This window comes from Melozone crissalis, unplaced genomic scaffold (genome assembly GCF_028551555.1).
Source record: "Melozone crissalis strain CALT ecotype California unplaced genomic scaffold, PUWL_Pcris_2 ptg000006l_1, whole genome shotgun sequence".
NCBI classification, from domain to species: Eukaryota; Metazoa; Chordata; class Aves; order Passeriformes; family Passerellidae; genus Melozone; species Melozone crissalis.
This window is the reverse complement of record NW_026535784.1, coordinates 17208473-17220024: the sequence shown is the minus strand read 5'-3', so window position 1 is coordinate 17220024 and position 11552 is coordinate 17208473. Positions and strand designations below refer to the sequence as shown.

Here is an 11552-nt window from a genome sequence, read left to right as displayed (position 1 = left end):
GTGCTTTAACACATAGTTATGGAAAAAAACTGAATGGGCAATAGGGGAAGTCAGATGCCTGTACAAGCAGGAATTTGTAACCAGGAAAAGAACTTCAGGGCTTGTCCCCAGATGTTGGAAAAAAACAGGCAAAGACTCTCTCCATTCTATGAAGTCAAAGTATGACTTTCTCTAGAATCCACAGCAAAGCATGCAGCTAGAAAAGCTTGTGTAGCTTCTGACACTGGGTACCAGACAGCTGGCAGACAGTTGTGTAAGGGCATGAAATCATCTTCTGAAACACCCAGCAGCAACTCGCAAGATAATTTTAACATGAAGCAATACTGGACTGTGTTTCAAGAAACATTATTTTTCTAACTGTAAGGAAGTTCCTGTGCAATGTTCTCATGTTTGTTAATGGCTGTGTGGCTCAGAGCTCCTTTTTTCTCTATTTCTGGTGTTGATATGCTGAAAGAGCAGTAACTTGGCAGAAGCTAAAGTCATATTCTGTTAAATCTGCTCTGTAGGCAAGTCAAAACCATTCTTTGCAGCAGGACCTCTAATAAAGGCTGGCAGCTGTTAAATGTGTGGATATCCTGGAGTTGATGTTGCAACCCTCTGCGTCTGCTGCAGTGGAGGGAGTGCTGAATTCCCTTGCAATGGAAATTTCCTTTCCCTGCTCTAGTACTCATGTGTACTTTAGCTGAAGCAGGACATTTTTGGCTCAAAATACACCTGGGCTTTCCATGACTAGCAATCAGACCTTTTGATTTTTAAAATTTATTAATAATATTGTTTATTTTAAAAAACCAGCCTTGCCTGTCTCTCTGCCTTTACAAAGTACAGCTACTCTTGTTTATCCCTTCTTCCCCTTTGTTCCTCATGGCTCACATTTCCCCTTACACTGGTGAATTGGTACATTCCTTCTTGGTTAAAACTTTGTCTTCATAATGTGTTAATATTGCTGTACTTCATTTTGTGAAGTGTCAGCTGTGCATCACTGGCCTCAGGTGTACAATATTACTTCATACAAGTTTCTCCTATATATTATCTTGGTAGATGTCTTCCTTCTGTCATCTTGCTGAGTTGGTGGGTGTACAGGGTCCACTCTCTTTCTCCAGACTGCAGAAGTTTAGAAAAGTACTGGAGCCAGTCATAAAATTCCTGCATGATGGGAGTTCTGGGCCAGATAGCCAAGTCCTGGGATGTTCCCCAAATAACTTGACAAAGATACAGGTCAGGTTAGTTCAGAGATGGTATGTAATGTCCAGAGCTGAGCATTAGGGAGAGAATCATTGGCATTACTGCTGTAAAGAGAGGCAAGTAGAGCTGTTAATGTATGCCATGTTTTTAGTTCTGCTTGAGCTTAGTGTGATATACAGTGGATTTCATGTTTTACCCACAATGTGATTCACTCTCTGCACTCGCATTTAGCAGCCAGAGCAAGCCTCAAGGGGCAAGTAACCAGACCCACCAAACACAACCACTGGGGTTTTATCCTTCCTTTAATGACAAGACAATAGCCATGCAACAGGAGCACTGTACAGAACTGCAGTTCTGCATACTCAATACCAAAGAAGCATCTGTGCAGCTCAGTGGGGTTTGTTACAGTCATGTACATAAATTAGGGGTAGCTCCATTTATGCTCCTATGCTAACTCTGATTTTTCAAAGAAAAAATTAATTATTAATTATTAATTATTTAAACTAATGGTATCTACACAGGGTTAATTGTCTTGCCAGAAAGGATATTTTGTTTCCTTTTGCTTGATACCTTGTATGCACCAAGGCTCACACTTGGAGACAGGCAAGCTCTGGAAAAGCTTTAGCTATCAGAATGGTACAGCTCTTTTTCTCTGGTGCAGCAAAGAGATACAATCTTTTGAAGGAGTATCACTGAACTTTCTCTGGCAGAGTTCAAGAAAGCTCTAATCTGGTGCATTATCACACACAGTCTTTCTTTAGAACTCCTATAGTACCCAGAGCCCCTGCAAGCTTATGTTTCATTATAGTAAGATACACCAAAGTATCAGTGCCTTTCTAGTTACTATCAGCACCTTCACAGGTATTCACTGCAGCAATGCTGACTGCTGTAGCAGACCTATAAATCTGCCCAGTCTTTGTTCCCAGCTTATTTTTGTTTCTTCCACTCAGTTCCACCACTCTTTCAAAATTGGTTCTATCTTCTGTCTTTTTGCTGAACACTCAAGTATTCTGTTGCCTTTCCAGGAGAAATGAGGTAAAATAATGTGTTTTTGTGAGAAAAAAATGGTTCTGGAAAGATAGTAAGTTTATTCATATAGCCACCGTCTGTTCTTCTGCATTTCTGGAACTGAGTATAATTATGCACTGAAAAAAGGATTCTTAAAACTGGCTGCTTTAAATAGGTTCATTCTCATTTTCAGATGGCTTTTGTCTTTCTTTTTTCTACCAAGTTCTTCAAGAAGAATTCACCTGATTAAAAGGAAAATAAAATAGACACCGAAATGATTTGTAGGTATTTCAATAAAATAAGGCAGAAGAATACATTCTTATTTAACATGAGTGTTCTACTCTACAATACAATTGTTTTCACCAGTTATTTTATAGGATCTCAATTATATATAACAGCATTTCCAATACATACAGCAGGAATCTAAAAAACCCTCAAAACTATAATCCAATACAGCATCCCTCCACTCCTAAAATCCTGATTTTCCTCCTGTCCAGTTTTATGAAATAGCTCTGTTGCTTTGTGCATTACAACAGGCAAAAGTGAATTGATTTAATTAAAATTTAATTCCTGTTTCATAAATTATCAAGCAAGTTGTAGTGAAACCAGCTATAAATCTTGTTTGAGCTGTCATTAAAACAGACTGAGCAGCACAGTACCCCAGATGAGTCTTCTCTCTCCTTCCTTAGGAAAAAGTGTGTTGTACCTAACAACAGTTCCATTAGTATCAGCTGCTACTTCATACCCAGTGCTTTATCAGAAAAAGCACTGCTGTAAGTGTCTCTAAATATTTTTAAAGCATTGTAAATAAATTCTGCCTATAGCAACAAAATTGCAGAACAAACAATGAGGGGCCTCATTGAACCCAGAAGCATCCAAGAGACAGAACATGAAGGAAAACTTGAAAATTTGGTACCCTCTATCCTGCCTCACACATAAAGTATAGTACAGAATAGGTTTGGAAAAAAAATAGGTTAAGCAGCACTGTAATTGTACAAATACTAATTACTGTCCTACTGATGCATTTGGATGACCTACAGGAAACAGTTTAAGTAATTTTTAAAATACAGATGATAACTCTATGAGGTGTCCTTGAGCTAAGGTGAGCTTTGATGCACATTACTTCACTGTTTTAGTTTTGTATAATAAAATGTTACATGCTGAATAACCCAATGCCTTTCAGTAACTTACCTGCTTTGTAGGAAGAACGCACTAAAGGCCCGCTAGCAGTGTAATGGAATCCAAGATCATTTCCTACTTTTTCCCAGTACTTAAACTTCTCAGGAGTTATATACTCTTCCACCTGGGGAAAAGAATTAATTTTGCTCAGGTGCTAATGCAAAGGAAATTGCTATAGCTAGCATACAGTGAAATGAAATACAGCTATATTAAAAGTTCAAAATTTTTCACTCCAAAGCTTTCATCAGTGAAGTCACAAACAGCATTTTTGCTTTGCTTTCTACCAAACAAATGTATTTTATTTGTTTTACATATTTAGCTGAAAAGTTCAGAATTTCATCTCTAGTTGTTGCTTTATAATTTTCTTCATTCTGTTTTTGAATGGTCTTTTCGAGCAAACCTTTTTTTTCTGGCCAAGTTAGTGAAAAACCACAATAGTCCTACAAATCTCTTTACTAACAGTTAATTCAGTGAAACACAGGAACAGAACAGAGAGTGAATTTCTGGACAGATTGCAGAAGCAGGAAATGGTAAATATCCCAGCTGAAGGGGCACCATTAAGGGAGAGGCTGCAGGACAGCAAAGGGGCACTGGCTTGAACAATTATGTTAGAGACATACACTGAAGCTCTTGTTTTCCAGAACCATGCCTCAGCTCCAGCTGTCTCCCTGGCTAACAGCAGAAACTAGCACTGGGAAGTCTGCAGAAGATACAAGGGGTTAGGTGGCTGAGGTAATTTTTAGTGAAGAGCCCCTAACAGATGATCACTGTCAGGCTAAACAAGGAAGGAAGTTTTTCCCAACATCTGCAGTTAGAGTAAGGATGACTGTGCAAGGACCTTAACTCTGCCTGTAAATTAAAGGCACTTTTACCTTTAGGTGACGTTTTGTTGGCTGCATGTACTGTCCTAGGGTCAAACAATCCACATCTGCTTCCCGCAATACTGTAAAAACAAAATTCCTCATTAGTGGCAGAAGGATCACAAGGAAAATCATGAATTTACCTGTCAAATTGAACCTGTAAGCTATAAGAAAACAAAATATTTCAGAAATTCAGTATTTTTTAACCAAATTATTGTTTTCCAAATGAACTTGGAAAACAGTTCCTGCACCAGCAAACTGATAGGCGAAGATGCTTACAATTGTTTTCCAACACTAATTGTTTTCAATTTCATACCTGGGAATTCTGGCATCTACTTCAACACCAACTTACATTTCATTGTGGAATATACTTGTTCGTCCGTCTCGCCTAGCCCCAGCATGATGGAGGTTTTGGAAATGACGCCGGGCTGCACCTCTTTAGCGTGTTTCAGCACTCGGACCGACTGCTCGAAGTTGGCTCGGGGGTCGCGGACCTTCCTTCGCGCATTTCCAGCACAAGGGGGAAAACACGTGGAAGGGCACAGAGAAGTTAGAGACGCCAGCACAGGCGCGTTCTGCCACTTTCTGCGAAGCGGCGGAGCAGAGGGTTTTGGGCCGCCCAGTCGGACACCGCACCGGTCCGGGTCCGGCTCAGGAACCGCGGCCGGGCTGGGGCGCCCCGTGAGGCGGCACCAACCGGACCGGGCCCGCGCCGCGAGCGCCCCCTGCCGGCGGGCTCGGCGGCACACGCGCGGGGCAGGCCGGGAACGGGAACAGGAACGGGCGCGGCCCCGCTACACAGCCGGCACCACAGCCCGGCCCCACAGCCCGGCCCCGCTCGGCGCCGGGCCCCACAGCCCGGCCCCGTTACACAGCCGGCACCACAGCCCGGCACCACAGCCCGGCCCCGCTCGGCGCCCGGCCCCACAGCCCGGCCCCGTTACACAGCCGGCCCCATAGCCCAGCCTCACTCCGCGCCCGGCCCCGCTCCGCGCCCGGCCCCACAGCCAGTCCCACAGCCCGGCCCCGCTACACAGCCGGCCCCATAGCCCGGCCCCGCTCCGCGCCCGGCCCCACAGCCAGCCCCACAGCCCGGCCCCGCTACACGCCCGGCCCGCAGCCCGGCCCCGCTCCGCGCCCGGAACACTTAGAGCCATTGCTCACCTCTGTAGTGCCGGCACCGTCTCCACGTTGTGGGCATACACATCCAGCCCCGACGAGGCGACTTTCTCCACTGCTTTAAGGTCACCTCGGAAATCGGGAGTAAGGCATTCCACCAGGATTTTTGGATTCCTGAAAACGAGAGACAAAAGTAACATGTACGTTGTGGTATTTTGTGTCCCTGTGTCCCAAAAAACTCAAGACAGCAAAAATACCCCATACCCCCATAACTGAAGACATGACACTCTAATAAGCAAAGCAAAGTTAATTCACGATAATTCTAAACCAACAGGTTTCTGCAAACACATTATAACAAACTAGTGTTAAGTTAACCTGCAACAAAGACACATTAAAAATATAAACAGTGCATGTGAATGTTTGAAAGACTGTTGGAATTACTTTTATATTTATTATTTGGCTTCTGCTGTATTTCAGTTCACTTCAGTAAAACCAGGAATTTGTTTTGTTTAAGATCATAGCTCCAAAATACAGAGGAGCTATAATTCTGCTACTGGAATAAGAAGACTGAGTCTAGAATTTAGTTTTGGTGTTCAGGAGCCTGATTTCAACTCAAAAGGGTGGGGAAAACTGCAGGAACCCTTCAAGCCTCAGGATATAATGGATAAAGACTTAAATGAAGTTATACAAATGAATTCTGCAGGCAGGCAAGTGTGCTGTTGAATGGCATACAGGGCACCGATGTAGGGTGAAGGCAGCACAGCCAGGGAAAGGAGGAAGATACAATCACAGACTTGGAAATGGCCACTGAAGCAAAATGAAAAGCAATTTGATCACTGCTGAATGAGAAACCAGACTCCTTTGGTCACATGGTGACAGAGTTACCTAACTGCTGTGTTTGAGCCCAAGCTTCAGGAATGAACACACCTCAGAAGAATGTATTAATTTCCTGAAAACCAGCTGTCTGCTTAAAGAAAGAATCCAGTGCTTAGCTTTAAATAAGCCTGGGATGAATTGGAAATGCATCCAAATTCAAAACAGTTTGGGGGCATTCTATGAGAAAGATGAAGAAAGAGAAAAAAAAGAAAAAAAAGGGGGGCACAGACAGGCTAGAGGCAGACTTTTGTATTTGCATGGCCCCTGGAATAACCCAGCTGAAGGAGCTGTGACCTACATGCAGTACCACATTCTGAAGTTTTAACAAACACAGCAATACATCAATGCCACACCTTTCCTTCAGATGCCGGACTGTCTTTGCAAAGTGCTCCGCTCCACCATCAGGCATATCTAGAAGCATTGCAATTATTCAGTTAATCTTTCTGTTCAAGAAATGTATTTACTTAACAGCAAAGCCAAAAAACACATCCAATTCAAACCTTAAATGCAAAATAATAAAGCAGTCAAACCCCAGTCTTTTCTCACCACTTATACCAAGGGCTTACAAAAGATATCCTACCAAGCCTCTGCACAAAGTCTGTGATTGTCTAGGGCAGAGCTCAGATTTACCTGTCTCTAGGTTCCCTGTCTCCCTGAGCACCGAATGGCTTTACCTGTTTATGGTTCTGGTCTGAAAAACAGCTGTACAAAAATTGACAAGTATATATTAGTGCTCTTTTAAGCCCTTTGAAGCCATTGGACTTTCCATCACATTCAACAGTTTTTACAATGGCTTTCCTCACCTATATGGTGTCACCATAAGGGAGCTCCTGCAAGGAAGCTACTTCCTACTGCCTTAGGAAAACACAACTTTCAGTTTTGTTACATATACTATATTCTAGGTTTAGTGTTTAGAAGGAAGTTCTGTAATGGTATTGTATACATTTTTGGGGTTTTTTCAGTTGCTTTTCATTTGATCATATCTCCTTTCCAGAGTGTTTGTAAGCCTTTCTTTTCTGTTTTGCAAGATTTCGTTTCCCTTCCCCAAAGGAAATTTCATTTCCTTTTGGGAAATTTCATTTCCTTTCGGGAAGGGAAATGAAATCTTGTGATTTCAATGGGGATCAATTGGGCAAGCTTTGGTGCATGTCCCTGCACTTGATGCCATCCCGTGCCTTTTGATGTCTTTGACTTTGGTGAAGATTTTTTTTTCAGTCTCCTTTTTGCTATCCAAGTAATAGAACATGGTGTATATGCATGCATTCTGCTAAAAATTAGTTAATAAAATATATTTAGTGTTGTGGTATTTATTGATGTTTATTAAGAGTGTAATTTCTGTTGTATTTCACCAGACATGGAGAAATACTGAGAATATGTAGGAATGCAAAGTTTCAGCACTGTTGTCTCCTTTAACACAGCTCTCCTGGGCAGCTGTACAGATGAATGCTCCTGGGGGCTGCATGTAGCCACAGAACACCAGTGGGAGCTCAGGGTGGTGGCACAAGGAGAGCCCAGGTAGGTGCTGGTGAGAGCTCAGGGTGGGTGGCACAAGGAGAGCCCAGGTAGGCACCAGTGAGAGCTCAGGGTGGCACAAGGAGAGCCCAGGCAGGCACTGGTAGAGCTCAGGGTGGCACAGGAAAGCCCAGGCAGGCACTGGCAGAGCCCAGGGTGGCACAGGAAAGCCCAGGCAGGCACTGGCAGAGCCCAGGCAGGCACTGGTAGAGCTCAGGGTGGCACTGGTAGGGCTCAGGGTGGCACAGGAGAGCCCAGGTTGGGTGGCACAAGGAGAGCCCAGGCAGGCACTGGTAGAGCTCAGGCAGGCACTGGCAGAGCCCAGGTTGGGTGGCACAAGGAGAGCCCAGGCAGGCACTGGCAGAGCTCAGGGTGGCACAGGAAAGCCCAGTCAGGCACTGGCAGAGCCCAGGCAGGCACTGGCAGAGCTCAGGTGGCACTGGCAGAGCCCAGGTACCCACCATCTCTGTCCACAGAGGTCAGCACCACGTAGTCCAAGCCCCACTCGGCGATGGCCCTGGCGGTGTTGTAGGGCTCCTGCGGATCCAGCGGAGGGGGGTTCTTGGCAGTCTTTACTGAACAAAATCTGCAGCCTCTAGTGCAGGTGTCACCCATCAGCTGGAACATGAAAGACATTCCTACCCTTACACAGTACATACCACTATAGCTCAGCTGGGAAACAGCTGCATAAACTACAGCAGAAAGCAAAAAAAAAAATAGGACAGTGCTTTACTCTAAAGCACTTTAGTGCTTTAGTTACTTTATTGTAATAAACCCACTCCACTACAGTAAAGATCCAACAATAGAGTACAAACAGCCCAGGCATTAACAGAACACTTAGGAAATGGTTCATGACTTACCATAATAGTAGCTGTTGCTGTGGCATATTCCCCACCTCCCCAGCACTCTCCAATGTTGGGACAACGTGCTTCTTCACACACCTGGAGGTGAAAGGCTGTACTGTACCTGGATTGTTCCATATTATTTTTGAAAATAATTATTATATTATTGATGGATTTTAATAGTAGCCTACAAACAAAACATAATTCCTTCTGTGATAAATGAGGTTAAGAATTCCCTGCTGTTTTTAAGACTTCAATAGAATAGATAGGAAGAGAACTGCTTCCTGATATCCATTACCTTTATTTTCTCTACTTCAAAACTCCAAAAACTGCTCAGCCACATAACTGTCTTATTAATTAGCACAGACTATCATTAACATTAATATTTTAAATTTAAGAACTGATAAAATGTTCACAAAGTACGTGATTCATTAAAGCACAAAGAACTTAGTCTGAAAAAAAAAAAGAAAATAAATCCCCTCCATGCATTCCCACTGCTTTTTACTATCTGGAAAGTACAATTAACGAAATCTCCACAGTTTCTTTTCATGAAAATCAAGTATGTAACTCTGAGATTCTGTGTGTCTCCATTAAAAACAGTTGCACATAGCATCTTCTAATCTCTGGTGATGTAAGTAGTAAACACCAGTATTTAAAATCACAGTAGGAAAAACACTAAATCTGTTGGATTTACCCTTATTCTCTATGGGTAAAATTCACTGCTAGCAAAAAGGATCAGCACTGAGCTTGGTTTCAGCTCTGAAGATCATGCAAGACATGATTTCTACCTGTCCTCCACACAGAAAAATGTAAAATCTGCCTTACTTCTACAGGAACACTTGGTTGGTGCCAGACTTACCGTATGAAGATTTAAACTTCTCAAGGTATTCTTTAATTTATTGTAGTTCTTTCCCATGGGAATCTTTGTTTTCAGCCATGGAGGAAGATGCAGCCTGAATAACACCAAGCAAACACAAAGATTTATAAACTACTTACACTGTAAGTTTTATTCAGAGATTTGTTTTAATTTATTACAGATTCCAACAAAGAAAGAGCCCTTGAAAACTGATACAACTCAACAACTCAACATCATTCATGGCCAGATCAGACTTCTCTTTCCTGTTCATCATCATTCCAACACTCAAGCATGGGAATCATTGCCATTGAAATGTTTAGAACTGTTCTCGGTTCCAGATGGATTGAACAGTGCCACACTGGACACTGCAGCCATTACTGGCAGCAGACATTGCACAGCTATCACAAAGTCTGGTCACTCTATAACTGGAAATATGGGGGTTTAATAATTTTTTTAACATAAGTCTTCATTTTTTGTTTTCTCTATCAGTAGTACTTTTTCAACACTTTTTCACCTACTGATGTATATTTGTAACTTAATTACAGGCACTCAAGAACATACCATCATGTCTCCACATTTTTTAATGGATTTGAAGTTAATGACATTTGTCCTTTCTCAAATAATCCTTAAATTTGCAACACAGTAGGGAGAAATTTAATAAAGATACATAGCATACATTTTGTAGTTATTACTAAACATGCAAGATCATGCTGGGGAACAACTAAAGTTGTTTAAAATCACTATTACCTTTCTCCTTTCTCACGCTTTAAATTGCCTTTATAGTCAGCCCATGTGCTCTTGTCTGACAGATCTCCAGAGACAAAGTCCTGTAAGTCTGGTCCATTTTGCAGGAACTCTTTTTTTTCCCCTGGTAAAGAACCTGATGTTCCATACTGGTTACACACATGGCTTCCTGACACCTAAAGCAAGCAAAATTGTAATTTATTCAGTAACAAACATGGTGGCATCATTAAACGACAACTTGCCTTTGTGCTGGTTAACGCATGCTTTGTGTAAGCATTTTCCCAATGGCTTTTAAGTTAAATGTATAATCCTCTTTTTATTTTAAGCTACATGTAACAGACTTATCTGTCATGACACCACATTAAGTTGTGCAGTGTAACACATAATTCCCCTGTATTCAGCACTAGGGAGGCCACACCTCAAATCCTGTGTCCAGTTCTGGGCCTGACTGCAAGAAAGACACGGAGGGGCTGGAGCGTGTCCAGAGAAGGGACACGGAGCCGGGGAAGGGTGTGGAGCCCCAGGCTTGTGGGGGGCAGCTGAGGGAGCTGGGGGTGCTCAGCTGGAGAAAAGGAGGCTCAGGGGGAACTGACCGGTCTCTGCAATTGCCTGAATGGAGGCTGGAGCCAGGTGGGGAAGGGCTTCTCTCAGGCAACCAGCGACAGGGTGGGAGGAAACAGCCTTAAACTGCACCAGGAGAGGTTTAGTTTGGACATCGGGAGGAATTTCTCCCCAGAAGGGGTGACTGCATATCGGAACGGGCTGCCCAGGGAGGCGGTGGGGTCACTGTCCGTGGGGGTGTGTAAGGCAGGGCTGGATGTGGCGCTCGGTGCCGTGCTGTGGTTACGGGCTGGTGCTGGGTCACAGCTTGGATTCGATGACAGCAGAGGTGTTTCCAACCCAGCCGGTTCTGTGAATAACGTTGTTCGGGTCACTGCGGTGCTGCGGGGCCGCGGGAAGCGCCTTTGCCAGGGTTCCCGGTGCTGCCGGGCGCTGTCCATGGGAGCGGGGCCGGGGCTCGGTGTCCTGGGGACGCGTGTGTCCGTGCGGGGCTGGGACGGTCCGTCCCGGGCTCTGCCCGCGGCCACCCCGCACTGCCTCGCACCGCCACAGACCCGCTCGGCACCGGCACTGCCGTGTGCCCCACAGCGTCTCTCTTGCTCTGCTCTGCCGTGCCGTATCGCTGCCCCCACCCGCCCGGCCCATTGTGTTACCGGCGGTCCCCGGGGCACACGGCGAGACTCACCCGGGCCCGGCCCCGCGGCACCAGCAGCCCCCGGGCGGCGGCGGCCCCGCATCGGCCCTGCGGCAGCAGCAGCGACATGGCGGCGCCCAGCCCGATCGACGCGCTCGGCCCGCTCGGCTACTCTTGCC

General features: G+C 44.6%; 1 protein-coding gene across 1 annotated transcript; it reads right to left on the bottom strand.

Annotated features, from left to right (window-relative positions):
- Window positions 1-804: 804 nt before the first annotated feature.
- LIAS (lipoic acid synthetase) lies at window positions 805-11502 on the bottom strand. The gene is made up of 11 exons (XM_054294380.1): window positions 11425-11502; window positions 10182-10354; window positions 9438-9531; window positions 8597-8677; window positions 8198-8354; window positions 6578-6635; window positions 5394-5522; window positions 4582-4727; window positions 4242-4312; window positions 3382-3493; window positions 805-2432 (listed from the first exon to the last, which is right to left on the bottom strand). Exons 1-11 carry the CDS (start codon window positions 11500-11502, stop codon window positions 2380-2382), a joined length of 1152 nt encoding a protein of 383 aa, XP_054150355.1. The 3' UTR covers window positions 805-2379.
- Between the last annotated feature and the right edge of the window lie 50 nt (window positions 11503-11552).

What these genes read in the sequence shown, in the direction of transcription:
- LIAS (XM_054294380.1), bottom strand. Translation starts at nt 11,502, where the DNA reads ATGTCGCTGCTGCTGCCGCAGGGCCGATGCGGGGCCGCCGCCGCCCGG. An exon ending in GACCTCTGTGGACAGAGATG is followed by an intron (nt 6,636 to 8,197) that starts GTGGGTACCTGG and finishes CAATGCTTCTAG; the next exon opens with ATATGCCTGATGGTGGAGCG. An exon ending in GTCCGGCATCTGAAGGAAAG is followed by an intron (nt 5,523 to 6,577) that starts GTGTGGCATTGA and finishes TCTCGTTTTCAG; the next exon opens with GAATCCAAAAATCCTGGTGG.